At 50.6% G+C, this 26,162-nt stretch overlaps 15 protein-coding genes across 15 annotated transcripts; 6 read left to right on the top strand and 9 right to left on the bottom strand.

The window, feature by feature from the left end:
- Positions 1-170: 170 nt before the first annotated feature.
- CC1G_13654 (hypothetical protein) lies at positions 171-848 on the bottom strand (the record flags this gene model as incomplete). The annotated part of the gene is made up of 1 exon (XM_002912076.1): positions 171-848. One exon carries the CDS (start codon positions 846-848, stop codon positions 171-173), a length of 678 nt encoding a protein of 225 aa, XP_002912122.1.
- A 466-nt stretch (positions 849-1,314) lies between these two features.
- On the bottom strand, positions 1,315-3,735 carry CC1G_06767 (hypothetical protein; the record flags this gene model as incomplete). The annotated part of the gene is made up of 11 exons (XM_001828729.2): positions 1,315-1,512; positions 1,564-1,637; positions 1,691-1,859; positions 1,909-2,025; positions 2,087-2,228; positions 2,287-2,396; positions 2,448-2,513; positions 2,568-2,762; positions 2,832-3,472; positions 3,536-3,614; positions 3,646-3,735. The coding sequence occupies 11 exons, from the start codon at positions 3,733-3,735 to the stop codon at positions 1,315-1,317; spliced, it is 1,881 nt and encodes a 626-aa protein (XP_001828781.2).
- Positions 3,736-4,201: 466 nt separating this feature from the next.
- Positions 4,202-5,513, bottom strand: CC1G_06766 (hypothetical protein; the record flags this gene model as incomplete). The annotated part of the gene is made up of 5 exons (XM_001828728.2): positions 4,202-4,264; positions 4,337-4,405; positions 4,535-4,691; positions 4,754-5,346; positions 5,397-5,513. 5 exons carry the CDS (start codon positions 5,511-5,513, stop codon positions 4,202-4,204), a joined length of 999 nt encoding a protein of 332 aa, XP_001828780.2.
- A 733-nt stretch (positions 5,514-6,246) lies between these two features.
- On the top strand, positions 6,247-7,020 carry CC1G_06765 (hypothetical protein; the record flags this gene model as incomplete). The annotated part of the gene is made up of 5 exons (XM_001828727.1): positions 6,247-6,524; positions 6,581-6,667; positions 6,715-6,784; positions 6,847-6,915; positions 6,979-7,020. The coding sequence occupies 5 exons, from the start codon at positions 6,247-6,249 to the stop codon at positions 7,018-7,020; spliced, it is 546 nt and encodes a 181-aa protein (XP_001828779.1).
- Positions 7,021-7,227: 207 nt separating this feature from the next.
- Positions 7,228-11,735, bottom strand: CC1G_13653 (hypothetical protein; the record flags this gene model as incomplete). The annotated part of the gene is made up of 13 exons (XM_002912075.1): positions 7,228-7,305; positions 7,357-7,608; positions 7,658-7,765; positions 7,822-8,424; positions 8,481-9,022; positions 9,073-9,115; positions 9,171-9,310; positions 9,362-9,971; positions 10,712-10,930; positions 10,982-11,266; positions 11,319-11,381; positions 11,426-11,617; positions 11,673-11,735. 13 exons carry the CDS (start codon positions 11,733-11,735, stop codon positions 7,228-7,230), a joined length of 3,198 nt encoding a protein of 1,065 aa, XP_002912121.1.
- Positions 11,736-11,869: 134 nt separating this feature from the next.
- On the top strand, positions 11,870-13,787 carry CC1G_06762 (elongation factor Tu). Its single transcript, XM_001828724.2, has 9 exons — positions 11,870-11,946; positions 12,002-12,064; positions 12,111-12,176; positions 12,229-12,435; positions 12,485-12,877; positions 12,934-13,088; positions 13,142-13,267; positions 13,326-13,560; positions 13,613-13,787. The coding sequence occupies exons 1-9, from the start codon at positions 11,892-11,894 to the stop codon at positions 13,645-13,647; spliced, it is 1,335 nt and encodes a 444-aa protein (XP_001828776.2). The 5' UTR covers positions 11,870-11,891; the 3' UTR covers positions 13,648-13,787.
- Positions 13,788-13,946: 159 nt separating this feature from the next.
- On the top strand, positions 13,947-14,751 carry CC1G_06761 (glycine dehydrogenase; the record flags this gene model as incomplete). Its single annotated transcript, XM_001828723.2, has 5 exons — positions 13,947-14,049; positions 14,107-14,256; positions 14,316-14,359; positions 14,416-14,541; positions 14,594-14,751. 5 exons carry the CDS (start codon positions 13,947-13,949, stop codon positions 14,642-14,644), a joined length of 474 nt encoding a protein of 157 aa, XP_001828775.1. The 3' UTR covers positions 14,645-14,751.
- On the bottom strand, positions 14,720-15,263 carry CC1G_06760 (hypothetical protein; the record flags this gene model as incomplete). Its single annotated transcript, XM_001828722.2, has 3 exons — positions 14,720-14,909; positions 14,964-15,079; positions 15,141-15,263. The coding sequence occupies 3 exons, from the start codon at positions 15,261-15,263 to the stop codon at positions 14,801-14,803; spliced, it is 348 nt and encodes a 115-aa protein (XP_001828774.1). The 3' UTR covers positions 14,720-14,800.
- Positions 15,264-15,947: 684 nt separating this feature from the next.
- On the bottom strand, positions 15,948-16,537 carry CC1G_06759 (hypothetical protein; the record flags this gene model as incomplete). Its single annotated transcript, XM_001828721.2, has 4 exons — positions 15,948-16,038; positions 16,098-16,141; positions 16,197-16,308; positions 16,362-16,537. The coding sequence occupies 4 exons, from the start codon at positions 16,535-16,537 to the stop codon at positions 15,948-15,950; spliced, it is 423 nt and encodes a 140-aa protein (XP_001828773.2).
- Positions 16,538-17,022: 485 nt separating this feature from the next.
- On the top strand, positions 17,023-18,861 carry CC1G_13652 (atypical/RIO/RIO2 protein kinase; the record flags this gene model as incomplete). The annotated part of the gene is made up of 9 exons (XM_002912074.1): positions 17,023-17,085; positions 17,140-17,281; positions 17,341-17,454; positions 17,506-17,560; positions 17,611-17,731; positions 17,782-17,870; positions 17,923-18,117; positions 18,170-18,356; positions 18,409-18,861. The coding sequence occupies 9 exons, from the start codon at positions 17,023-17,025 to the stop codon at positions 18,859-18,861; spliced, it is 1,419 nt and encodes a 472-aa protein (XP_002912120.1).
- Positions 18,862-18,937: 76 nt separating this feature from the next.
- On the top strand, positions 18,938-19,758 carry CC1G_13651 (hypothetical protein; the record flags this gene model as incomplete). The annotated part of the gene is made up of 2 exons (XM_002912073.1): positions 18,938-19,613; positions 19,673-19,758. Exons 1-2 carry the CDS (start codon positions 18,974-18,976, stop codon positions 19,756-19,758), a joined length of 726 nt encoding a protein of 241 aa, XP_002912119.1. The 5' UTR covers positions 18,938-18,973.
- A 432-nt stretch (positions 19,759-20,190) lies between these two features.
- Positions 20,191-21,897, bottom strand: CC1G_06757 (hypothetical protein; the record flags this gene model as incomplete). The annotated part of the gene is made up of 4 exons (XM_001828719.1): positions 20,191-21,048; positions 21,099-21,415; positions 21,472-21,611; positions 21,674-21,897. 4 exons carry the CDS (start codon positions 21,895-21,897, stop codon positions 20,191-20,193), a joined length of 1,539 nt encoding a protein of 512 aa, XP_001828771.1.
- Positions 21,898-22,016: 119 nt separating this feature from the next.
- CC1G_06756 (cap binding protein) lies at positions 22,017-23,335 on the bottom strand (the record flags this gene model as incomplete). The annotated part of the gene is made up of 5 exons (XM_001828718.2): positions 22,954-23,335; positions 22,707-22,897; positions 22,580-22,643; positions 22,399-22,512; positions 22,017-22,334 (listed from the first exon to the last, which is right to left on the bottom strand). The coding sequence occupies exons 1-5, from the start codon at positions 23,170-23,172 to the stop codon at positions 22,017-22,019; spliced, it is 906 nt and encodes a 301-aa protein (XP_001828770.1). The 5' UTR covers positions 23,173-23,335.
- Positions 23,336-23,516: 181 nt separating this feature from the next.
- On the top strand, positions 23,517-24,677 carry CC1G_06755 (hypothetical protein; the record flags this gene model as incomplete). Its single annotated transcript, XM_001828717.1, has 4 exons — positions 23,517-23,580; positions 23,635-23,920; positions 23,970-24,597; positions 24,648-24,677. 4 exons carry the CDS (start codon positions 23,517-23,519, stop codon positions 24,675-24,677), a joined length of 1,008 nt encoding a protein of 335 aa, XP_001828769.1.
- Positions 24,678-24,822: 145 nt separating this feature from the next.
- CC1G_06754 (hypothetical protein) lies at positions 24,823-25,911 on the bottom strand (the record flags this gene model as incomplete). The annotated part of the gene is made up of 1 exon (XM_001828716.1): positions 24,823-25,911. The coding sequence occupies one exon, from the start codon at positions 25,909-25,911 to the stop codon at positions 24,823-24,825; it is 1,089 nt and encodes a 362-aa protein (XP_001828768.1).
- Positions 25,912-26,162: the final 251 nt, after the last annotated feature.

Here is a 26,162-nt window from a genome sequence, read left to right as displayed (position 1 = left end):
TTGTGATCCTTCGGAGAACGCGTGTTGTCGTGAGTTCTTGCAATTTTTTGTTGACGTTTTCCTCCAATTTAAGACTCATTTTTTACATAGCACCCCCGAATGTAGAGGTCTAGGGAAGGACTTTGGTGTCTTTGCGTGCGAGTGAGTTAGATTAGAGCGTCTAATGACATTTAATTCCCGAACTCTGGTGCAAAATAAGGAAAATTGGTGACGAACACCTGGGAGGAAGCAAGACGTTGAAGAATGGCTTGGCTGGCCGCCCCATTTCTTCGATTACGGAGGTCATTGGCTAAACGTCTAGCCATCGACGAACTACTCGCACCGAGAATAGTACGATTATCTTTCAAGACGGTCGTCATCGACCATTCCAAATGGAAAGCAGCTGTCAAGGTCGATAGAATGATACAGCTGGTGAGCTCGACCACTGTTGGGTCCTGGGTCTTCTGGTTGTCCATGGCATGCAAAAGCGATGGCAGGAAAAGGTGGATAAAGAGGGGTAGCAACGGTGGCGACTGCGAATTCCGCGGCATCGCAAGAACAAACGTCGCAACTCTGCGGCAGAGTTCGATTTCGTTTCGTTCTGCCGATAAATCTGCCCAAAGAACCTGCAAGAACGTGGTGGGTTGCAAAATCTTCAGACAACGATCAACATCCAAGTCGACTATTTTGCCATCCCGCGCCATGGACAAGGCAGTTCGGATTTGGTGTTTGGGATACTGTTCCCAGTCTATGAAGGGGCTGTTGCCTATTTCAGCGAGAGAGCGGACATGGAAGCTGGTTAGAATTCCGGGAGCAGTCTTCAAGGAGAAGGAACCGACCTGTTCGATTTGATGCCCGTCTGACGACATCCTCGACGGCTGCGATGTCCAACGACTGACGGTGGGCGGAGTTGTTGTTCGCTTCGTCGGCTAAGAATCGTAGGACTTGCGCACTGCACAGTGCAAGTACCGGTTGAGGGCAAGAGGTCGAAGTGATCAACGTTTGCAGAATCTCAACGGTCTGAGGGTCAGGAGGGGGTTGTCTACATGGTTGAAGTCGTTGGCGACGGCTCTGACAATGTCCGCAAGATGAACAACTCACTTGAAAGTGGAAGATCGAATTTCTTTGATAAGGGCCTTAATGACCCCGACCAAGGTCCAGTTCAGGATAGGTCCGGTGAAGTACGAAACACCATTGGTAAGAATATCAGAATCAATCTTGTGGGCGGCAGCAGCCTTAATCGCTTGCGAGAACAAGGTGGCTGAAATTCGGAGAAGGACCTTTGGGTGGGTAGATCTGCAGGGTCGAAAAGATGTTGGCAAAACAAGGCTCAGCTCAAGGGTGATGAAAAGCTTGCCTCAAAATGCTATCTTCAATCCCTTCGCTGCTACTGTCAAAAAGAGCTTTGAACCATGAATGGAAGGCTGCAGTTTCGGGTAACTGTGCTGATTCTATGGGTAGAACTTCATCTGTGTGACGAAGGAAGGTAGTTGAGAAACTCTGGCCATCTTTGGTGAAGACTTCCTCCTCGAACTAGCAGGCGCTCAGTACCACTAAGAAGAAAGGAATAAATGGGTATCGCACCTGGAACCGAATGATAGTGTATTGCAAAAACAGTACCACGTTTCCTACTTGACTAACCCCAGTTTGGGGGTCACCTGGAGCCCGGTTAAAAATCTCTCCCAACGGTATGTATGACGTTTTGACTTGCCTACTGATTCACAGTCGTAAGCTTCTAAGAACGAGAGTGCGTAGAACACTAGATCGGAAACTTTAACGTGAAGGGAAACAAGATCCAATGCGAATCGGTGGGTGTATAACAGTTGACAAAGTCGACCGAAAGGCTCGACATCTCCGCCTGTGGAAGAAAGTTCGAAACGCTTTGAAACAGTCAGCTGGGTCAAGTGGGAAGTGGGAGTTCTGCCGTACCTTCAACACCAATGCGGCTAACGGTCGATGACTATTCTCATCCTTCCAAATGCGATCAAGCCAGTGATTTGCCTCGAGAAGATCCGGGTCCTGGGCTAGTCGCACGTCGAAATCACACTTAGGTTTTGCATGCGCCGCTGAGCATAAAACAGACTGAATCCTTCTATACAATACTCACAGTTAAGTCCACGTTCATATCCTGTGATTCATGGGCCGGCGCCGAGGGCCCTAGCAATGGCTCGACTTCTTGTACCACAGTTTGTTCGATTAGGTCCGCCTTCAGTAATTGTTGGACGAATTTGCGGGCGAATGATGTCTGTCTATCATACCAATCAACGTTCGAACTAAAACAGATAACAAATGAATGCATGGACACACCCGTCACTCGCTCCATTGGACCCTGTGGCTTGCGAAATGAAATGGTCGCCTGGAACCAGAAGGTCTTGTCTCCTGAGGGCCGCCCTAATGCCTTGACGAAAGGCTGTACGCTGTATGGTTCCAGTGAGAGCGGAATATGTTGATCACTGAAATAAACTAACCAAGTCTGTAGAGAGGCCTTGATCGGTGCTAACGACCTTTTGGAAAGCGGCGAGGTAGGAAGGCACCTTGAATGACGCAATTCAGATACTGTAGAATGATAATAGGAAAAAGTAACCCACCCGTCCAAGAATAAACGCTCTCCAGAGAGCCGGCTCGCCGAGCGTAGGGCACGATGTGAGGCACGTAAAGAGGGATACAAAGACTTGAGTGCAGAAAACGGGCGCCGTCCATGAAGACCATCTCCAGGCACTGACAAGAAGAGCAACGACCTTCTCTGTGTTTCCTGCTCCGAAGTCGCGAGCTCGATGTTTGACCTGATTAGGCAGACTGTGGTTCGTGAGGTGCTCGAGGGACAGGGAGGAGGTCGAGCCTAGAAATCGTACCAAGTATTGCCATAGCAGACCCAGACTAACTACGTCCGTCTCCGAGTTCAAAGATCCTACACTCTGTTTCGCGACTTGCATACTTTGCATCATCTGAGCTTCTCGCGCAGCCTTTGCATCGTCTTGAATGACTCTGTTCAGCTCCATGGCGAATTGTTTGAGCCGAACGCGGACTTGAGCGTCGAGTTGGATTACTCTCATAATGTCAATGGTGGTAGAGTATGCCAGCCATACTTGGGTAATCGTCATTTGCGATACGTCCGTGTTATAAGACAGTAAGTGGGATAACAATCGCTCCGAATTCTGCACGAGTTTGTGGTGATGATAGTTCAAAATCATCGTATGGGATGTTTGGACCAGGCAGAGCGCGTCTTGAACGGTCTCGAGGTTGGCGAGCGGGGATGCTGAAGGAGACAGAAGGGCGGGGGGAGGGATTTGGCTGCTCTCTTCGTGTGTCCGAAGGGCCAGGTCGCACAGGAAATCCAGAGTGGCACCTGAATGGAAGTCGGCAGAGCGAGCAGCAGACAGGAAAGTGGCGACGTAGACATGTAAGGGCAGTATCCCATCCTTCAGTGCGTAGACAAGGTACTTGTTGAGGCTTGAGTCTGCGGGATAAGACCGGTAGAGAAACAGGACGGAATCTATTGAAATACAACGATAATAAGCATCCCTATGGAACCCCAACTCAGGCAACGCTAACTCACTACTGATTCCACTTGCCACCGACTCTGGGCTTCCGAGAATTGGGTTCTCGTTCACAAAGTCCTTGCACAACGCTAGCCACTGTCATGTTCAACTGTCAGCTACTACTAACCCATGAAATTGAGTACACCGTAAGACGAAGTACCTTCTGAGCAGATATCCCACTTTGGAAGCAATTCCTTGTGATCTCCGTAAGTGACATAATGTCTTGAGCGTTTGTATCCGTCTTGAGTTGATCCTAGAGCCTAACGAAGGAAGTGACCGTCCTGGTCCAAGTTCAAGCCCAGTCCGCGATGATGATGCTTTACCGTACGCGACCGTCCTTTCCTAATTAAGCATTCCGAACATCGCGACGCCGCGCTTCGACAAAGTCCATCCGCTGCCAGTGTCAGGTTGTGGTGTCGTGGGGATGGAGAAACTGCCCCACTTCGGAGTAGGTTACCTCCAAATCTCAGTTAGACGAATCTACTGAGCCATGTCCTTCATCGAAGTACTTCAAGTGCGACGAGCGCTACACTCAAAATAGCGACAAGAAACAGTGGTATCAAATTAGCGGGAAGCTCACTCCGGATCGAGAGGACATTTTACAAGGTTCTCTCAACGTCTAGATATACATCCACAGTTTTGGTTCGTCTTCAGACCTTCAAAGCTTCAAATGCGATGGGCACTCAGTCAGCCGGGTGTTCGTTCGAAAAGTTCCTGCTCATAACTTCCTCCCGCAGTTGAGCAAACTAGACGGGTATCAGTGGCTGTCGTCAGTTACCATACCATAAGAGGCCAAATCATCGAAGAGATGAGCGTACCCTGTCTTCTTCAGCCTTGGTCTTCGAAGCTAAACCCCGGCTCGTTTTTTCCATATGCACGAGTAATGTCTATGAGCAGGTATTTATCAGCCACCGTCTCGGAATAAAAGAAGCAAACCGTGGTGAAGAAAGGAAGGCGAACTTGGGGGAAAGTTTCCGATGTCCTCCTCTGCTCAGCACCGATTAACCTTGACTCACTCTGATAGAGCGGCTCTTGAGGCCGCCGTAACTTTGAACGCGCTTCAATGGCACAGGGGAGACATTTAGTAGCTCCAGCTGTTGGTGCAGATACATGACATATTGTTCGAGGCATTCAAGGTAGTGCCTTTTCTTTTCGTGCGACGAGATAGTTTCCCTGTCAATTAGATCATTAAAATTCAGTCTAGAAGTTGTATGACGGAAAGGAGGAGGACATACGGATCAGATGTCGTCGCCTGACCGATGCTATGGCTGGTAACGCGTCGACGTGCTTTGCCGCGACTTGCCTCGCTTTTAGCGTCGTCCGCTGACTGCGGAGGTTCGAGCGACGGACTCTTGGAGCTAGTATAAGAATGGTTTGAGTCCAAGTTCTCGTGCTTCGTAGTCGGATGGGCGGACGACTCGGACTTGACATACGGATAGCCTGGAGCGGATAGAGCCAAGTCGTTCTTAGTCGATAATTCGACAAGCAATTCGCTGGGTGTGGGGAAGGTGGCGATGGGGTGCTGAGAGCCTTGATCCACTTCATCCGACCACTGTCCAGATGCCAAAGACTGCTGGTCAGCTTCCGGGTAGTAACAGACAGTGTCCGAGCCCGTGACGCTCAATGGTGACGCCGAGTACTGTGTTTGGTATTCCGAAAGGTCCTCGAAATTGCGTGACCACAGAGGATTTTGACCGAGTAGTGTAGGCATGGGCGCATGGACAATCATGTCTGTTCGCTGTGGGAGTGCTGCCTGGACGGGCTGAAGGTTCTGCGGCACCACAGGAGCGAAGTAATGAGGATCGTAGTATGTAGACGCGGTCTCTTGCTGAGCTCTTATCAGCATAGTACGAGTTGGGAGTAGGAAGGTGGACTTACTGGCTCATATTCCTGGTCTGGAAAACAGGTAGGATATTGAGTGAACATCATACTGCGATACCTGAACGCGTAGGCGACTGTCTCGAGCTTTTTAAAGGAAGCCACAAGGGGTTGCATCGGACTGTCAATCAATTTGGAAACGGGCTTTCTATTCGCAGATCCGATCACAGATGCATTCGAAAAGCAAGAGATCCTCCAGCAACCAATCTCCGTGCTTCTCGAAAAATGTTTGAAATTATCTAACCGTCGTTCAAACGTTCACCTCTGGGGGGGGGGAATATAAAGGGCACTTGAACCCAGGAGAGAATGTCTGCACGGGGAGTCGTCCCGCGATTTGGGCGCAGGAAGAGTGAGAAGAATGACAGTCAATTCACCAGAAAGCTGGCAACAAGAAGCCCGTGACCGCCGTCGCTTCCATAGATCTGGTCCCCAAAGTTGATCCTGGCTGGGTCATGACACCAAATACATAGATAATCGACATTTGGAAACAATCGATGGCGAGTTGACGATCGATAACCTCGAACACGGGCGCTTGAGACTGTTGGACAGTGTGTATGGAATATCCGCTGTCCTAATAAAGACCGGACACTAAAAGCCTAAGAGAGGGGGCATATGGCAGATCTAGGAGATTCAAGGTTACACCACCGAGATCTCTACGAAACGAGCAATCTGCACCCCCTCAATGGCGCGGATCGAGACTGGCCCCTGGTTTTTGACATGTTTACGTCTCCGTGTCTCCAATTCCCCTGTGAAATGGGGCCTCTTAAATAGTCTGTGTACACCGAGCCGCTCCATCCCAAGTCGTCGGTCTATACGTTTTTTCTTTTCTCTGTGCTCTTCACCAGCATCAATGGATTCACTTCAAACCTACTATACTTACCCAGTCTATACCCAAGCACATTCCCCTGCCTCCAGCTCAGCCACCTCCGACTCCTCCTACACCCCGTCCACCGACTACTTACCACACATCACTAGCGACAATCTCTCCCGTTCTACCCAAAAGTCCTCCAAGTCGCGTCTACAGATTGCCCACCCGTATGCCCGACTAGTCGCTAAAAAGGACGAAGTTAAACGCCGAAAAATTTGGAATCACGCATTGGAAAAATCCATCTTCACGCCTTACGAGATGTAGGTACAAGTTCTACACACAATGGCCGTCAGGTGCTCATTTTCTTTCGGACCAGCTCGACCTTAGGAGCCCCACACAGACGCGTCATTTATATGGCAAGCCTGGAAAGTCACATCGACGAGCTGCACGCGCAGCTTCTAAGGTGAGCTTCCGTCCTCTCGAGCGCGTCTGACTCTAACAGGCCGTCAGTATCGGGTACTACCCTGTCCCATTCTCGGCCCTCGAACAATTCAAGGGTCTGAATTCAAAAACCGCGAAGGTTAGTGCCTTGTTCCGACCGGCGTCCTATACAACAGTCATTAATTATCTGCCGTATATTAGAGCATGGTTGCCGGTCTGCAGCACGACGTGTCGCTCTCGAAATTAAAGCTGCTGGAGCTGGAACGCGCTGTAAGTGTATCCTTTCGAAGACTTCACTATCACGCGTCAATGACCGGGCTTCCAATGAAACAGAACGCCGACCTGCAGACCATTCTCAGCCAATCCCAAAATTAGCTTGCCCAAGGCGTTTTGCCCACCCAATAATCTGCCCGACATTGTAGCCGTAACATTCGTATAATAGGCCCCCTTATCTTGCCCATGTATTAAACCCACCCGTATATTACCCAGTTACTAGTCTGTCCCTATAAGCATGGTTTTTTAGTCTAGCATGGTGGCTGAGAGCCGCCCTTGCTTTACCCGAACGACCTATGAAAGAACGAATTACACCTTAGCCATCAAGCGACGTGTTTCCTGAGGAGTAAAATGCAAGATTATTGAAATAACCTTGACGAGGTTCGGCTACAGGTACCGCCATCAGACACTGTTTAATTTGACGAAAACGTGACTTACTCTCATTTCTTTATGCTCCAAGAACTGCAGGATCACGTTTCGAAGATACTCGAGGTTGACCTCTTCTTCTTGCTTGGCAGAACCAGGAGCAGGAGAACTGACGCGAGACGAAGTGCCAATCGTTGGCGACGCTTGCTGGGAGCCTTCGGACTCGGCAGCTGCACGGTTATTCCAATAGCCCACCCCAGGGTTCCTTTGACGCTCCAATAACGCCGCTGACGTTTGTACTTTGCGCAGTTCATCTTTGAGAGTCTGAAGGAGGCGTCAGTCAGCGTCCAACTATTACTGATACTGTTCTGACCTTGTTCGCCTGCTTCAACTGGCTCTCTCGACTCTTGTAGTCTTCGATCTGCTTCTCCACCAGCGATTGCTTCAAATGGGACTCTTGTTCCTGCTCCTTCGATATTCTCTGTATGTTTGCTATCAGAATCCAGCACATATTCCAATCAACCAAAGAGGCAGTACCTTCAATTCCTGAATCCGATCTTGCAGTACAGGCACTTCCGCAACTTGCTCCCTGAGCAACCTGATTTCTTCCTGCGACCGAGCAAGGTCTGCTCTTAATTTGTCGGCGATCCCGATGTCCTCTTCTCTCGACTTGGCAGTAGTACCCAAAAGACGACTTAGGTCCTCCACCTCTTTCACCTTCTCCTTTAACTTACGGCTCCAATTAGCTTCGCTCTCGCCCCTCTCCCTCTCTAACACCTCCACGCTACGTTTCATCTCAGCTAGTTTGACTTCGTATCTTGACTCGGTCGCAGAGATCATTTGTGCTATGTCGTCGGCGGAAGTGACGGGTTCTCGTGCTCGAACTTCTTGCTCGCGCTGATATTCAGCGTATTCCTCACGCAAGAGTGCTAGGCGATCGTTGGCCTCCCGTAGCTGGAACTCGAGCTCGGTATTCTGCAGTTGGAGCGACTCCAAGTGGCCCTGAGCGGATTCAGTTTCGGCCTGTTTTATCTGCAGCTGCTCGAAAAACGAGTTCTTATCCCGTGTGACGTTGTTGAGGGAATTCTCTAATGTCGATATCTGCGAATTCTTGGCCGCGATGTCCTTTGAGTGTGAACTCTACAACGATAGATTAGTACCGAAGCATATGCGAGATTGTCGATCTTTCCCGTTACCTTGAGTGTAATGATGTCCAACTCCAGTTGGCCTTTAACGGCAGACAATTCCTTCTCATACCGCTCCTTCATCAAGGCCAAATCCCGGTCATACTGAGCCCTTTGCGCAGCTGCCGTTTTCTCCTTCTCAATCTGCATCGCTTCTAGATCGTGCTGCAATTTCAATCGCTCCGCTCTTTCCTTGTCCCGTTCATCCTTGTCAAGATCCTTGGAAGCCGCAGCCTGCTGCAGTGCCTCATCCCTCTCCTTCTCCGTCTTGACCAACTTTTGCCGCACTGTCTTCAGAAGACTGATCGCCTTCACTCGCTTCTCTTCCTCTTCCTTGGCCAGGGTCCGCAACTTCTCGATCTGGGCGTTCAGCTGATCGGTTTCCGACTTGTGGGATGCAATGTTATCCTCCACTTGGGTGACAGCCTTTTCAGAGGCTTGGAAGAGGGCCTCGGTCTCCTTAAGCTGGACGCGGAGTTTCTCAATCTGGTCGGATTGGGATTTGGTTTCTGAAAGGTGGGTATTCCGGAGATCCTCTAACTGGCCTTCGTAGTCTGAGGGAATGTTAAGTCGAAATTCGACAGTGGAAACAAACGGTACGAACCACCAATCTTGGCATTCAATCTCTTAATCTCCTCTTGGAAAATCTGATGTCCACTAGAATCACTATCTGGTCGTTTGTATATATCTGCAGTGACATACCGAGATCTTCGATTGTACATTCTTCAAATAATCACCAAGTCCTTCGTTATCTTGAATACTCTCGAGGGGCGTAAGTTCGCGCAGAACGGCATCTGCAGCCCTCTTTTCAGCCTGAAGGCGCTTGAACGACGTTGAAACATCTGCAGAGATATTAAGGCTCGGTATCATCATTACAGATCGGCAAAGCGTACCCGAGAATCTTTGCTCAACTTGCTTCAGTCGTTGTTGAAGCTCTTCGACCCCTGGTCCTTTCAACTCTGGTCCCTCCTTGGTGATTGTTGGTACCAACTCGCTGGGTTCGGCTACCGAAGGCGAAGTAGCAACGGCGAGGACAGAAACAGTGTCATGCCTCCCATCGGGTAGCTCAGATTCAGCAGGCGAATCTGTCTGAGGCAGCAAGTCGGACGGCGTTGCAGGAGATGGCGAGTCTTTCTCTGTCGGCTTCGTTGCCTCAGGACTGGGCGCTTTTGGCGGGAAGGCGCTGTCCCCGTCGACCGCCTGGGCGATGGCCCGTGGCGAGTCTGCATCAGCACCCAGCCTTTCGCCTGCTTCCTCGGAATTGGATGGTGAGGTCTTCTTTTTGTCTGTTTCCACTTGGGTATCGGAATCGTTGTCTTTGCTGACATCTCCGGCTGTATATTTCAATTCGGATGCCCTCTCTTCAGAGGTTGAGGCAAGTTTGGCTTTGTTGACTTGTTCCTGACTTGTTTCTGAAGGCTCTGGGTTTCCCTCGTCTGTATGCTGAAGGTTTGAGAGTTTCTCCGGAACAATGGAGGAATTGGTGGGATTTAAAAGCGGTGACTGTGGCAGCGGGACTGATGCAGGGGACTGTGACCGCGTTTGGTTGATACTGTTAGGTGCCGGTGAGGATGAGCGACTGGAGCTTCCTTTCCTCGAAGAAGAATTAGGTGAACCCTCTACAATGGCATTATGTGCAGCCCGTCGCAGCCGTTCCTCTAAATTGGACTTGCGAGCAGGTGGAGGCGTTCCACTTGAGCCAGAATTGGAGCGAGAAACAGGGTCTGGTCGTTGGGAGGACAGAGATCTCCGGAGAGAGGTAAGCGCGGATTCGGCTAGTTGTCCTGAGGACAGAGGTGATATTGAACGGTTGATTTCTGTAGAACCGCGCCGTACTAGGTGTTCGTCGACTCCTGGGATTTGTGGAACTGGGACTTGCTGAGCAAGCTGTTCAACAGCATTCTTGAACTGGCTGAACATGGTCTGGAATACCTTTCAGCTTCACAAAAAGACGTGAAGGCTCGGTGCGAATGAGGTTGCAAGTGCTAAAGGCCAGCACACCTCATCAATCAGGTCGCGGAGGCGATACATGTGAGAATCTCTTACCCTATTAGCAACTCCGGATCAAAACCTCTTAATTGCCGAGGACCGTGAAGAACTAATAATTCAGCGTAAACTACACAGAAACTAACGCGCAAGGTACACAGTAATCATGCACCAGAGGAAGTCGGAGAGCTGTCTGTTTCAGAATCCCGCTCAACTTCCTTCCCTTTGCCATTGACAGGGGTCGGGTTTGCAACCACCTGAGGGGCAGGGGCAGTACTAGAAGCTGCCGGCGTCTCTGCCTGGGGAGTGCTGGCTAATTGCCAGGCTGGTATTGAGGGCCTTCCAAAGTGGATAGGAGGTGAGGGAGTGCTGGCGACGGTGGGCCCACGACTGAGGAGGAGTGCCTTGAGGGACTTGAGCTCCTGTTGCAATTCACCGAGGGATTGGTTCTGGGATTCCTTGTTCTTCTCAATCATCTAGCAAAACGAGGTTAAACATTTAAATATATGGAACGGACGAATACACACCTTGGGAAGCATTTCGCGAATGGTATTAACCTCGTCACGAATCTCTCTGATTTCGTCACGAGTCTTTGCCTCACCCTCCCGCATCTCGGCCACCGCCGCGTTGACATTGTCAGTTGCTTGGTCCACCCTCTCCTTCTGCTCGGCAACAGCAGCACGGACAGCAGCAGTCTCTGCTTGTATCTCCTTTAACAAGGCTTCTGCTGCATCGAACTGAGCATTGAGTGCATCTCGGTCTTGTTCATACGCGGTCGAGCTCGGGGGTTGCAAATGCGGCTGAATGTATTTCTGGCAAAGAGTAACATGAGCAATGACTCTACCGCCACAGGGATGTACACACCTTGAACAATGAAACAGCACCATAGACTACTGTTCCGGATACCACTGCAGTAATCTGTTGGACCTGTTGTAAGCACGTGTTAAAACGTACTTTCAGTGAATACGAACGAAGTAGTCTCTCCAGTCCCAACGCTGCTGAGGTGGAGGAACCACTCCATAAGGCTGACCATACGAGGGTGCGTATTGTTGTGGAGCTGACACGTTCGCAGCAGATTGCCTTAGAGCAATGTCAATTTCAGCAGGGGTCAACCCCTTGGCTTCGAGAAACTGAAGTTTCTGAGCCAGAGGTGAGGAACGGGCCTAAGATGTAGGTAGTGAGTGAATATTTATAGGGTCGTGAATCTTTAATGGACACCTTTGGGTCGTTCAAGAAGGAAACAGCATTTCGAATGAGTTCTTGACGATCCGAGGCTGCCATGATCAATGTGGTCGGTTAAAGTGGGGTTAACCCTAACCACGGAATGGGTTCGGTGTGTGCACCGGTGTTTGCCGAAAGAGAGGGACCATAAATTTTGATTCCTTCGCGGTGAGCTGTCTTCGCGTCTGACCTCCGTTGCAGTCAGCATCCTTAGCCATGCTGTCTCTCGCCAACTGTAAAGCGGCCTCCCAGGCTTTTGCCTGTGCCAGACGTTCGTCCCTTACTCCTCGTCGTCCCCGTTATTCCCAATGCTCATTCTTCTCCAGTTTCACTTCGCAGCGCTTGCCAACGCAACCGCGTTCTGCCAACGTATCCTTCGTCTGGCTTTGGTATGTCCCATCTCTTCTGTTCGACTTTCTTCTGACGTGTCAATAGCGCTCCGACGTGGCTACGCGGAGGTCTTCCAACGGAACAAGCCCCACATGAACATTGGTACCATTGGTACGTCGCTCGTCATTCCCAGACTCTGCTCGTCCCTGACGACAAAGCATAGGCCATGTTGATCATGGAAAGACCACTTTGACCGCCGCTATCACCAAGGTTCTCTCTTCTCAAGGTGGTGCCAAGTTCACCGACTACAACCAAATCGACAAGGCCCCAGAAGAGAAGGCCCGTGGTATCACTATCAACTCGTCCCACGTCGAATACGAGTCGGACTCCCGCCACTACGGTCACATTGACTGTCCCGGACACGCTGATTGTACGCTGCCATGTCCTATATCACCACTACTTGCTCACATTTCCTTCAGACATCAAGAACATGATTACTGGTGCAGCTCAAATGGACGGTGCTATCATTGTCGTCTCTGCAACGGACGGTCAGATGCCCCAAACTCGTGAGCACTTGCTCCTCGCACGTCAAGTCGGTATCAAGCGTTTGGTAGTTTGGATCAACAAGGTTGACCAAATCTCGGACCCGGAAATGTTGGAACTCGTCGACATGGAAATGAGGGACTTGCTTTCGACTTACAACTTCGACGGTGAAAACACTCCTATCATCATGGGCTCTGCTTTGGCTGCTTTGGAAGGTCGTGACGACAAGATTGGCGAATCCAAGATCCGCGAACTCGTCAAGGCTTGTGACGAATGGCTCGAACTCCCAGTCCGTGACCTCGAGAAACCTTTCCTCATGCCCGTTGAAGGTATGTCTCGAATCTCCTGTCCTTGTGAATATTCGCATTTCATACCGAAAATTCAGACGTTTTCTCTATCTCTGGCCGTGGTACCGTCGCTACTGGACGCGTCGAGCGTGGAGTTGCCACCAAGGGTACTGATGTCGAAATCATCGGATTTGGTGCCAACTTGAAGACTACTCTTACTGGTATTGAGATGTTCCACAAGGAACTCGACCGCGTGAGTATTGCGTTACATTTCGTTGTGGATTGCAAGTTTGACCTTCCACTCAGGCTGAGGCTGGTGACAACATGGGTGCTCTCCTCCGTGGCATCAAGCGTGAACAAATCCGACGCGGTCAAGTCCTCGCTGCCCCCGGCTCCGTCAAGTCCGCCAAGAAGTTCCTCGCTCAGATCTACGTCAGTTACCAATGGTCCCTCTTCGTCATCGTACCCCTGACGCACAATCTATATTTAGGTCTTGACCAAGGAAGAGGGTGGTCGTTACACTCCCTTCATGCAAAACTACCGCCCTCAATGCTTCGTCCGTACCGCTGATATCACCGTTTCTCTCTCGTTCCCTGAAGGCACTCCCGATGCTGCTGAGAAGATGGTCATGCCCGGTGACAACGTCGAGATGGTCTGCGACTTGGTCTTCGACGTTGCTCTCGAGGAGGGAACTCGATTCACACTCCGTGAGGCTAACAAGACTAGTAAGTAGCTCCCCGTTCATCTTCGGTGGGCCGACACTGACCTTTTCTCTAGTTGGAACTGGTATCGTTACCAAGATTTTCGAGTAAACGGTTCAGTTATCGTCGTTGCGCCGCTGCATACAGCTATTCACCCCCACTTACCATTTAGTCGTTACCTAGCACATGTACAAAAGTAATCCGGGTTCGAGCTACCTAGACTTAATATGAGACATAATTTATTGCCTTGTATCTGAATGAATTGTCCATCACTGAGAGTCTAGCCACACGGTCGACCCTTAACACGAGCTTCCAGGGCGGAACGCAGTTTTACAAATAAGGCAACGGTTTTCTTCGCGAAGCCATTGGCTCTCCCATCCCCCGACACGCCTTGAACTCACTCCACCGCCATGCAAGCCATCTTCAGAACAACTGTCGCTCGTGCTCGTCCTGCCAGGACCTTTGCTTTGAGAACCGCCGCGTTCCGACCTGCTCAATTCAGGACTGTCGTTAGTGAGTACCCGCTGGCTGCCAAAAAGATGGGGCGCTTGACACTTGGTGGTCCTACAGCCAAACGCTACACGACCGACCACGAAGCCATTGCTTTCGACGACTCGACTGGTATCGGCACGGTCTCGATTACGGACTATGCACAGTCGTCTCTTGGGGACGTCGTGTTCGTCGAGCTGCCGAGTGAAGGCACCGAAGTTGCGCAAGGAGGTGAGGACTTGCAGATACCACCACCACCACATCGGCCGCGTTCTTAACCTATTCTCTAGACCAAATTGGCGCCGTTGAAAGTGTCAAGGCTGCTTCTGATATCGTGCGTGTCCACCTCACAGCATTGACCGTGTTAATCCGTTGACGGAACTCCCCCAGTATGCTCCGGTTTCTGGCACTGTCGAGGCAATCAACGAGGCCCTCTCTTCCGAGCCAAGCCTTCTCAACAAGTCTCCTGAAGACAAGGGCTGGCTCTGCAAGATTAAGCTCTCGTCCCCCGCTGAGGTGCGTCTATTTACTTCTGGTGTATACCGGAAGCTGAATATCCCTGATGTAGCTCGAAGAACTTTTGACGGAGGAGGCCTACAAGGCGCACTGCGAGTCATAGTTCCCCCAACCTCACCTAACCACCATAGTGGTCGTAGAATAGCTGCTCATAGACCTTCTGATCTGAACCGAAGTTTAAGAAACTCGAATAGAATATATTCTATTGGTACTTTCTAGCGGATGAGGATGGCGACAATGAAGAATATTGTGGTTGCTATTAGGAAGACGTTGATGAGGACGACGTCGAGGTCGAGGGTTCGTATTGGTATTTCTCTCCGCGAGCTTCCATGCGTTCCTTGGCTTCTTTCAAGGCCCAGGATTGAACGCTACGACAAAAGAATGAGGAAATTGGAGTACCAGCGAGAGAATCCGGAACGCACCTGGTGTCAGGCTTGTAGTACAACATCACACTGGCGAAAGCCATGGTGCCGAACATTCCAATAACCCAAATGTTCTCCCAGTCCTCCTTCACTCGTTTCTGTCCCGGTGGTGGTGGCTGAAGCAGGTTCGAAAGGTTAGACAGCAGAACGAAAGTCAAGCCGCAAGATTTGACGTACCTTTTCACCGAAAAGCCAGCCGGTGGGTTCGTTGTACTGCGGTGCTTCATGGGAAGCAAAGCGTCTGCCTTGCAGACGGGTGACTGATGAGCGCAACGCTCGGGATGTACAGGAGGCCAACATAACGTAGAGAACCGCTGCAAACTGAGCCGTGTCTTGTCTGACAGCCCAAAACGTACCTGTTTACATCTGTTTACCCACGCTCACTTTCCGACCCCGACTCGAAACAAAAATGTTTAATCGACCTTGCTTTAGCTAGGTCCCTTAGGGGAGGATATTATGTAAGTTTTCACTACATAGAAACGCGAAAACAAACAAATGCAAGCACTTGGTTTGGTCCTTACCGTTGTTTCGGTTCTCCCAACCTTCAGTGAGATTTTGTTCTCTCGAGAATAGTCTCTTCGAGTGGGGAACGACAAAATAGCCGCACATTTGAACACTATCGTATATTTCTCAGTAGCCTGTTTAAGCGCTGGGACCTGCAAAAGCCTGCTATCCGTGTTTGCACGCAATTTCGACAGTGATACTACTTAACCGGAGGACCGACTACCTTCGTTTAAACTTTAAATGTTGAAGAGGTCGCGTGACGCATAGGCTCATTTGCCCGTCCAAATAGCAGTTGTTCGCTCACAGCGTACATAGTCTGAGTGTCAATTGCAATCTGTTTCAGTACCGCTTCCCAACGACACCTTCCGGGCAGAAGTGTGAGTGGTTCAATGTTCAATGCTCCCAACAAAAAACAGGGTCCCTAAATGACGCTAAAGCAAGGTCGGTAGTCGCGGCACGCGGCCCCTACAGTATCATAAATCATAAATCAGCGCCAGATACAACCTTGGACAATATCTCGTAGTCTACTTCTTCACCGTAAAGAGACGGGGATGATTCATCGACTTTGAAGCTGCATTCCTTCGTTCAGCGAATGCGCTGGCAGCCAGGGTTGCCGCCAGTGAAACTCACCCGCATTGCATGTAGAACCGAAAGGCCTTCTCATTGGCTAAATTCTCCGGTAAGACGATGTGGTTTAGATAAAGCTGGCAAGTGCTCGCCTTTCAGTACCGTCAGCATGACTTTATCCATCCCGTAGGCTTCTGCGACGGACTCCAGGCAACCCATCAATTTGCGCCCGATTCCCACACCGCGCATAATTTCATCGACCTGCAGTTCGTAGCTGCTGGGAGGTTAAGGAGCAAGCAAGAGAATGTTTGGCTGTTGATAATTCACCAATAAACCACATTGTCCTCGTCTTCACGGTCGAATCGAAACGTAGAGTATGCGACAAGCTTCTGAGCTTCACCCTCTTCCAGAGGGGACTTGTAGACAAGGATAAAACGCGAGAGCCGATGAAATATTTCGTCGCGCTTGGCTGGAGGATCATAACCAAGCGAAGACCCGACCATCCTGTAGCCTCGGTATAAGGACGGACAATCGACCGCTCGGATGGGCCAACTCAAGTACTCACAGAATGCGCATGTTGGCGTCCCAAAGGTCCCAAATGGCGCTTTTATCGACTGCTGTAAGCTCACTATTTCGCTTGACAACATATTGCAAGCCCCTGGCCTTTCAGTGCAACGAGGATACGGATCGACAACAGCTGACCTCACAATGCATCTGGTCGCGCGTCACCAACACATGTCTCTTGAATCTGGGAAGAAGGGACCTGGGCTTCCGGATAAGGTTTTAAAAAATGTGTTTATATATTCTGGTACATACCTTGAGGGCTTCACGGACGAGATATCGCGACATACATTCGGCGGACGACCAGACGCGTCGCTGTATAATTAGCGCTCTTTGAATCGGAGATCGCCGATGTGCCAGAATTTAGAAACTTAATGCATTGAGTGTTCTTCTATCTCTTACTGCACAGTCAAAAACACTGCTCGCTATGAAGCTGGATGCAACAGATCTGAGATATGTCACCTCGGAGGAGTTCCGAGTCCTCACCGCTGTACGCTCGCTCATGATCTTCATATGTAAAACTGCAATTTACCCCATATCCTAGGTCGAAATGGGCTCGAAAAACCATGAAATTGTCCCCACACACTTGATAGTCCAGATATCGGGGCTTCGAGGAGGAGGAGTAAACAAGCTCATTGGTTCTCTGGCGAAGAGAAACCTTATCTCCAAGGTTCAGAACGCAAAATGTGAATAATTTCCATGTTATCCTGCTAAACGGACCAATAATGACATTGGCTGACTCCAGACGAAGGATATCGCCTTACATATGGAGGGTACGATTACCTGGCTATGCGCGCATTGTCCAAGAGGGACAGCATGACGTCTGTTGGGAATCAAATTGGCGTTGGAAAGGAATCCGGTGTGTAGTCAATCGTTGACGTCGAGGCCAAGTTCTAATCCCCTTGCTCAGACATCTATGTCGTTGCCAATGCTGAAGGCGACGAGATGGTCCTAAAACTCCACAGGTGAGTGTGGTTCTCTGTTCGCGTGTCTTTGTGACTGACCGTCTACACAGACTAGGACGAATTTCTTTCCGGAGTATCAAAACAAAGCGAGACTATATGGGTAAACGAAAATCTGCATCCTGGATGTACCTCTCGCGTCTCTCCGCGCAGAAAGAATATGCCTTCATGAAAGTATATACGTCTCTCTTCTCCTCCGTCCTTGAGAATTCACCCTCGATTAGGTGCTTTATGAACATGGTTTCCCCATACCAAAGCCCATCGACCAAGCCAGACATTGCGTACTGATGGAATTCATAAATGCCTACCCGTTGTAAGATTATTTTCCCTATGAGATCTCATGCCCCAATCTCACATGACAATAGGCGACAGATATCAGAAGTGCCGTCTCCAGGAAAGCTCTATTCCACGTTGATGGACCTCATCGTCCGCTTTGCACAAGCAGGCCTTATCCACGGCGATTTCAACGAATTCAACATCCTCATTCGGGAGGAAACAGGCGAACCCGTGGTCATTGATTTCCCTCAAATGGTTAGCACGTCTCATGAGAACGCAGAATGGTACGAGGCACTGTCCCCCTTCAACAGAGGATCTTTACCTTCGTCCCTCCAGGTATTTCAACCGCGACGTAGAATGCATCCGCACATTCTTCCGACGACGGTTCCGCTACGAAAGCAATCTTTATCCTCGTTTCAAAAGGACCATGGCTGAAGGGTCTGCAGATGGCAATGATTTCCGTTTAGATGTCATCGTGGAGGCCAGCGGATTCAGCAAGAATGACATGAAGGTGTTGGAGGAGGTAGTGTCGACATTTTTTCTATCCCCGAAGTGACGCTGAACTCTCCTTACAGTACATGGAGGCTGCGGATCTGGAGGAAGAGGGAACAGGAGATGAAGAGGATGAGAGCGAGGAGAGCGAGGAGGAGGAAGAGGAGGAAGAGGAGGAAGAGGAGGAAGGAGAGGAAAGCGAGGAAGGCGGCCTTAGTATGCCTGCGCAAAGGACATACGATGGTCCTTCAGAAGGGGAATCACGGCAAAAGACCTCCGAGAGCACCCAGCAGGAAGATGGAACGCCTGACATTTCCGTCCTGAACATATCAAGGGAGTCTTCAAGGTCAGCTTCTCCAGAACCCGACACCGTCAAGGATGATATCAAGGCGAGGGCAGCTGCCGAAGTCTCGAAGCGGCAGAATCAACAAAGACGCAAGTATCACTCCAAAAAGTCTGTTCGAAATGCGGGCCGTCCACAGGGTAGCAAGGGGAAACAGGATACACGAGTCAAACTGGATAGTTTCTGGGCGTAAGTAACGGATGACGAACCCCTAGTTAAATTGCCGCCCTGCAATGTAATTTAGTTCCCACGCCTTCTTGCCTGTTACCCTTTGTTTCTGTTTCTCTCTCCTCAAGTCAAACGAAATGGACAAGTCAGATCTCGAGGAATATCAACTCAAGCTTACACAAGTTGAGGCCGCCTTGCAAGCTGATCCCGACAACGCTGAACTCGCAGCCCTTCATTCAGAGCTGAAAGAGCTCATCGAGCTTGCTCAGGCCGCTATCGCCCAAGCCGAAGCAGCCTCCTCTTCATCCAAATCTGACAACAAAAAGGCTTCGTCTTCTACATCCACCCCTGCGCATGTATGGTCAGCAGGAGACGACTGCCTAGCACGATATTCTGCCGACGGACAGTGGTATCCTGCACGAATCACATTTGTCGGCGGTGCTGCCGACAACCGGGTGTACAGCATCGTGTTCAAGGGGTACAACACAACCGAACTAGTCAAATCTACCGACCTGAAACCATTACCCGCAAACTATGCTAGCACGGCACCCGTCACCGGCAAACGAAAGCTAACGAAAGCCGAGGAAGAGGAGCGGGAAAGGAAGAAGAAGAAGAATGAGAAAAAGCTGGAGATGAAAGCTCAGAAAGCGAAGGAGCAGGCCGCGAAACAGCAATCGTGGCAGAAGTTCGCCAAGAAGTCGGAAAAGAAGGGCATCCATATTGCTGGTGTAGCGGGGACTAGTATCTTCAAGACTCCAGACAACCCTATGGGAAGAGGTCAGTCTGTTTTTCTCTCGGATGTGGCATCTTCACCATTGACATCCCCTTTTCTACAGTTGGAGTAACAGGCAGTGGCAGAGGAATGACAGAGGTGGCTGCTAAGACGAAACACAAGTTTGAGGGAGCAGGTGAAGAGCTCTGATTATGGTACGCCCTCGTGTCTTGTACTGCTCAAAATATTTGCCTGATTTTGTCCATAGTACAGTGACGTTCACTTTTACCATTGCCCGAGGTTCTCATCCGTTGTATTTGATATCGTAATGCTCAACCGTCTCCGAAATCCTGGTGCCGGATTTGAAGGAGTTGCAAAGAGCTCCGACTTAACGCGCGAGTAATTAGTTTCTTCTAGAGGAAAGGCTACTTGCTAACCCCTCCTCTGTAACACCTTGTTGTCGGTCACGAGTCATGCATCAGCGTGGTCGTCCAAACGCATATAGTCAATTTCAAAAAGCGAAGAATTCAGTACAAAGTGAGTTCCACAAGTCATATACTTCCGAAGAGAGAACAAGAAGACACCGTATTGTAGTACTCCAACAAGTTTAATCACGTTCATGCCAACCATTCACTTCCCTGTTCACTGGAGAGTGGGTTCTTGATAAGGAGGCAAGTCTTCGTCGGGGTTGGTGTCTTTTCGCGCTTGCTCGCCTCGAAGGATCCTTTCCCTTTCTTCTCGCTCCAGCCGCTTTTTCTCCTCTTCTGCACTTTCAGGCTTGGAGGCCTCTGGTGGAGGAGAGCCAGCGGTAGTGGAAGGGGCTGCTTGCGCGTGGGAATAGGCAGCGGCCAGTCGTCGCTTCTCCTCTTCAGCACTTTCGTGCTGGGAAGTCGGTACAGAAGCTTCGGATGGAAATGCGGGAGGCGACTGCAAGGCGCCTGACTGGGATGAGGCGTGTTTCAAGTCGTGAAGAGATCCCTTTGAGGGTCCAGGAGGGCCGTCAACAGGGATGCCAGTCTCAGCAACAGTTGGGGTCATAACGGGAGCCGTGTTCTCCGCAGGTGATGTGGTGTCAGCTACAGCTGGGGCGACAGGAGTTGAGACCGCTGGGATTGGTGCAGGAGCCTGGTTCAATGCTGAAGGATCAATAGGGGGCGAAAGCTTGGATTCTTGAGGAGCAGCAGGGAACGGGGGCGCGGAGGTTGATTGGATCGGGGGAGTCTGGGCGTGGTGAGCAGGGGTATATGGAGTGATATTAGAAAGTTCGGTGGCATGGCTTTCGCCAAAGCTTCGAGTATCCGATCGGCTGAGGTCCGCTCCGGGTGGAGGAAGGTTGATGTGGCCAGTCTTGTAGTTGTCCAATGCGCGTTGGAGTGATGCTCGGGCAGCAGCGGTTGCAGTACCACCGAGATAAGGATGTTGCTGGTCAGGCGGAAGGGTAGGCAAAGCCGCCGTTATGGGCAACGATGCTTGCGAAAGTAGGACGAGTTTCTCGGCGTACTAGACAAGATGTCAGTAGGGCTCATGTTCGGCATAAGAGAAGCCCTTACCTCTCGAATGGCCTCCCACTTGAGTTGCTCGCTCTCCCGGACTGCCTTGCGCTTCAAGAGCTCGATCTCCTTCTCGGCCTGGGCGTCTTCGAGTTCCGCCTTCCTCAATTGCTCTCTGAGGTCGGCTGCCTTTTTGGGGTCGTTTTCGACCTTGGAGATCTGGGCCTGGAGCCCAGCCCTGATGTTACGCCGGGGTTGAAGAGCACTTTCGGCATCCCGAAGGGCTTTGAACGGGCCACGGGCAGTGTTCAGCCTCTGAGCTAGGGTGCTAGCCAAGGAACCGTGGACAAAGTTCAGATATGCCAATCGGTCAGTGACTAGATTCCAATTGTCAGTTAAACTGTTGTTATGTGTGGTGCCAACTGCCACACACCATCCTTCAGATCTTCGGGCTCGTTCTGACCCCAGGTATAGAGCTCCTTGCTCTGGGCCTTTGTGTCGCGAGCGACGCAGTCAAAATCGAGAGCAACTCCCTTTGAGGCTGTAATAATTTTCTGTACAGGGGTGGTGGACCTGGGTCGTGGGCGATGGAGAGATTAGATAACGATATGGAGGGTCGCGGCGATGTCACTCACGAATACTGCTGCTGCAACGATCTGAACTGGTGTGAGATGGCCTCGAGGGTGTGAGACTTATGGCCACCCTGCGCAGCAGCTTGGTTGGCAGGGGGCTGGGATGCATCGTCTGGACTGGCTGGACGTGGGCCCAAGCTGGAGGGCAGATGGCCAGCCAAGGGGGAAGCTTGGATAGCGCTCTGAGCCTTGTCGGCAATAGATGAGAGGAAAGATGGCATAGGCATGTTGGGCAGGAAGAAAAGGATTGAGCAGGGAGATGGAAATGGAGCACGTATTTAACGAATCAATCCAAAAACGTGATGTCATACTAATCACAGCATTTACACTACACACAGCCACAGCCTTACACTATGATCTTCCGCACAGACTTGCCCTTCTTCTCAGAGTCTTTGTGCGACTGGAATTCAACTTCAGTCGCAAGAGGCCCTGCAAGGCGCGCACTCTCCGGGTACGCCAACACCTGCACCTTGAAATGTCGCCCAATCGCTTCAATCCTCTCCCGCAATTTCGCATCTTCTTCGCCCAGTCCAGGTGCAAGTCGGGTCCATATCGAAAGTCGGTAGAACTGCGGACGCGTCGATACAATCACCCCTGTGATTAATGACTCTGAGTTGTTGCCACTAGGACTGGGGTCAAAGGTCTCGCCGATCGCAGCAAGCATCTGCACAGGATCGTACCAAGCATGAGTCGTACGCAGGGGGGCGGTGCAAAGGGAAATCACATACGGTGTGCAGCCACATCTTGTCGACGTTGTTTCGGTTCTTGTCCTTGGGCAATTGAATGCTCCATTTCCCGCCATACTTGTTGGCCTCATCTTCCCAGGCAGGGATAATCCCATCCTGAACACAGAGAGATGGGGAAGTTCAGCGCTTCTGAGACTATGGCCACTCGAACACTATTTCGTACCTTGAAAAGATAGTAGTTCGCCTTTTGAGGGAGTTGAGATGGAGGGATGATGTTGTTATACAGGCTAAAGTAACAAAGAGGGCAGTGAATGGGCTGATCATCGAAAAGATAGCAGCGAATGACATACCCCCAGAATTCCTCGACGCTGTCGAAGCTAATCACTCTCTTGATGTCTTCCATCCACCCCTGTGCGGCAGCTGCTCCTGGCGTCTGGAGAACAGGGGTTTGGGGAAAGGCAGAGACTGGGGTCTGAGGTAGATTTCGACCTTTGGTTGATGGCGAATCGAACCAAAGAGTCCAAGCAGAAAACAAGGGATGCTAATATACGGAAGGATCAGGAAAGGGATTCATTTATAAAGCCGTATTAGACATACTTTAACGTTGAAATTAGTAGGGTCGCTGAAAACCGTTCGGATCGCGTCCGCTTGGCTCTGCATATCAACCACTACTTCCTGAATCTCGCCAGGTTCGGTGCTTTCATCTTTGCTTTTTGAGGGCTGGGTATTGGCAGCCTCCTGGTCGGCCAGAGCTGCTGAGAGCGCAGCTCTCGAAGCTTGGAGGGCAGGGCCGGGGAGAGTGGAGTTGGCGGACATGGTATACAAAGTAACTCGTTCGAAATTGAGTTGAAGTGATTAAGGGAAATATTGAACTTTGTTGTGGGACGATCAGAGGACACAGCTGCAGAGTAAGTTGAAGAATATGATATAGATTTTCGCAGGTAAGTCCAGACGAGGTTAATGTTTTGGCGGAGGTCGTTGCAAGTTTGTATTGAACATCAGTATCTCGAAAAATGGAAGGATGATGGTCCCCGCGTCGTGAGATTTTTGCTGACAAATCTATCGTTCGAATCATATCAGATTACGATTTTGGTTCCGACAACCAACTTGGCCACGGCCGACGACGACGAGCGACGTCTCCGGCTTGCTCCTCTCCTTTCATGGACCCTTTCCATGCCAAACTCGTAGCCGCAGCAACGGGCTCAACGCTCACGGCGTTGACCAGTACGTCGCTTATGTACCAATGAAACGGGTTTCATAGCTAACAAATCCCTTCAGTGACGCCGTTTGACGTTGTGAAAACCCGGCTCCAGACCCAACCGCCCAAAAGGCAGCCATTATTCCCCAAACCCCCTCCAAATACCTGCTGCCAACCAAGTAATGCCGCTTCATGTGTCCGGAATATGTCTTCTCTAGCTCGTCCTCTAGTCACGGGAGACATTGTGTGCCTTTGGGATCAGGGTGTTTTCAAAACACAGCGCGTGAATGGTTTCTATGACGCTGTCAGGCACGTATGGAGAGCAGAAGGTCTCCCCGGTCTTTGGAAAGGAGCTGGGACGTCATTGTAGGTCTCTTTCCTTAGGTGTTGACCTTCTAACTCAATTGTCTTTCAGGATTATTGGTGTTCCATCATCGACAGCATATATTCTGACATACGATTACCTCCTCAACACCGCCCTCCCACCGCTTGTGCCGGCGCAATCCCTTATTCCTCTCGTATCTGGTATCCTTGCCCGTTCTTCGATAGCGACTTTAACATCGCCATTGGAGCTCATCCGGACTAACCTTCAATCCACACCGCCCTCGTCAAACAACCCCCATACCCTTCGTTCCGTTCTTTCTTCTGTCCGAGGCCTCGTGCGTTCACAAGGCCCACTTTCACTCTGGCGAGGGCTGGGTCCCACTTTGTGGCGTGATGTGCCCTTCTCAGGCTTCTACTGGGCCAGCTACGAGGCGACGAAGAAAGCGTTTAGCAATCGGGGTTACGAGGGGGCCTCTGTTGCATTCCTCAGTGGTGCAATTAGTGGCACTTCCGCTGCCCTTGTGACCTCGCCTTTCGACACACTGAAAACGAGACGGCAAGCCCTGATAATGACGTCCACAGCCAGCGACCTCACTCGCACATTCCCCTTGCTGTTGCGGATCATTCAATCGGAGGGTGCTTCTGCTCTCTTTGCTGGAATTGGTCCCCGGATGGCCAAAATTGCTCCAGCTTGTGGCATCATGATAACCTGTTACGAGGTGCGCTGCTACCGTTGATGCACTGACCATTCATTCTGACTTTTCTCCAGGGTATTGGCAAGTACTTGTCTCAGCCTTAAACTGTCCTGGAGACTAGCTACATTCTACACAATCATTTAATGTTGTATTATATTCAATTGTTAATGATGCATGGCCCCAGCTCTATCAGGCGTGTTAGATCTACTGCCGTACGCAATAATGTACATGATTAGCTGGGAAATCGTGTCACGACAGCCTATTGAGTTTCTTGTTCGTTGCAGATAATTTGTTCCCGACGCGATCCACTCCACTTGATAAATCGTCCAGCATTTCGATTTGGAGGGTGACCTCGTGGTTTATAGCCTCCCCGAGTTGTCGTTGCCGTTGTAGAATTGTGGTCAGCTGTGATAGTTGGTCGTCCTGCTGATCCATCTGCTGTTTCTGTAGCTGGAACAGACCGACGTTATCCAGTGGGCGAGTGGTCTCTGATTCCTTGGGGGGAGAGGACGATGAAGCACCAAACACTCTGCGGGCAGGTTTCGAGGAAGAACTCGAACCGAGTAGAGCGCGTCGATCTGTTTCGGAGGCAGCACTGCGCTCCATGGGATTGGAAGATATCTGCCCTCTTGAGCCTGCCTGCCGTGCAACAGCCACAACCTTGCCCAGCTTCTCGCAGTCGTCCTGCAACCTGCCGACCATATCCGTACGTCGCTGTAGTTCTCCCTCGCTCATCCCAGCCATAGCCAATTGTTGCAAAGACTTGCCCAACAACCCTATACGGGATAACACCCCTGCGAGCTTGGACTTGGCAGCCAGGTTCGACTTGTGTGACCCGGCGACATCTCCCTGAGCGGAGAGGGCATCTCGCTTGTTGATGTCTGCCCAGACGTCTCGGAGCAAGGTTTGGAGTGCTGCGTGTTCGTCAAGCCATGAGGACGATGTGAATTGGTTGGGGTCGGAAGGAATGGTGGCCTGGCGACCTATAGGTATACCCAGGAACTCCTTGAATGCAAACGATTCCCGCCATTTGTCTTCTTTGGCTCCAAGTATTGCCCTGAGGTATGCCTCCAAGCCTGCTCGCCTCTCCTCTAGCACCTTCTCGTCCTTCTTCGATCGCAGAAAACCGGTCAACGCGTGCTTCGGTGGTAAGGAACAAGGTGGAGGTGAGTTGGTGGATTTGGTGAGTTCCGTGTTGAGATCATCGAATTCTGAATAGCGCCGCCACATTTGCCATGATCGAACATGGGCTTGGATGTCAATCTTGTATACAATGTGGGATTTGGGTGTCGTGCGTTCCTCATAGCTGCGGATGAACACAGCTTGAATGGCGGTCATGGTCAACGTTGGGGAACGACCGGCGTCACTGGGCTCTATTGCCTGTCAATAGATGTGGGAATCACTTACTTCATTCGGATTACACGCTCTTTCCTCGCGCTATCAATGTCTCTTGTCCTTTAATGGCCTCTTCTTCTGTTTTACTTGGAATCGCTCTTGTGTTCCCGTTATCTCTTCTCATCTACCGAACTCTGGTCTATTTGGAGAGAGCTATGGGCTCTTCCATCTGGCCTTGAACAGACTTCCAGGCG

The sequence above is a fragment of the Coprinopsis cinerea genome (assembly GCF_000182895.1).
Source record: "Coprinopsis cinerea okayama7#130 chromosome 1 map unlocalized cont3.1, whole genome shotgun sequence".
NCBI classification, from domain to species: Eukaryota; Fungi; Basidiomycota; class Agaricomycetes; order Agaricales; family Psathyrellaceae; genus Coprinopsis; species Coprinopsis cinerea.
The sequence above is the reverse complement of the archived record's forward strand: the minus strand, read 5'-3'. Positions and strand labels throughout refer to the sequence as shown.

Coding starts and splice junctions, on each gene's coding strand:
- CC1G_06762 (XM_001828724.2), top strand. CDS start 11,892: ATGCTGTCTCTCGCCAACTGTAAAGCGGCCTCCCAGGCTTTTGCCTGT. Junction 12,177..12,228: donor CATGAACATTGGTACCATTG/GTACGTCGCTCG, acceptor GACAAAGCATAG/GCCATGTTGATCATGGAAAG. Junction 13,089..13,141: donor TCCACAAGGAACTCGACCGC/GTGAGTATTGCG, acceptor CCTTCCACTCAG/GCTGAGGCTGGTGACAACAT.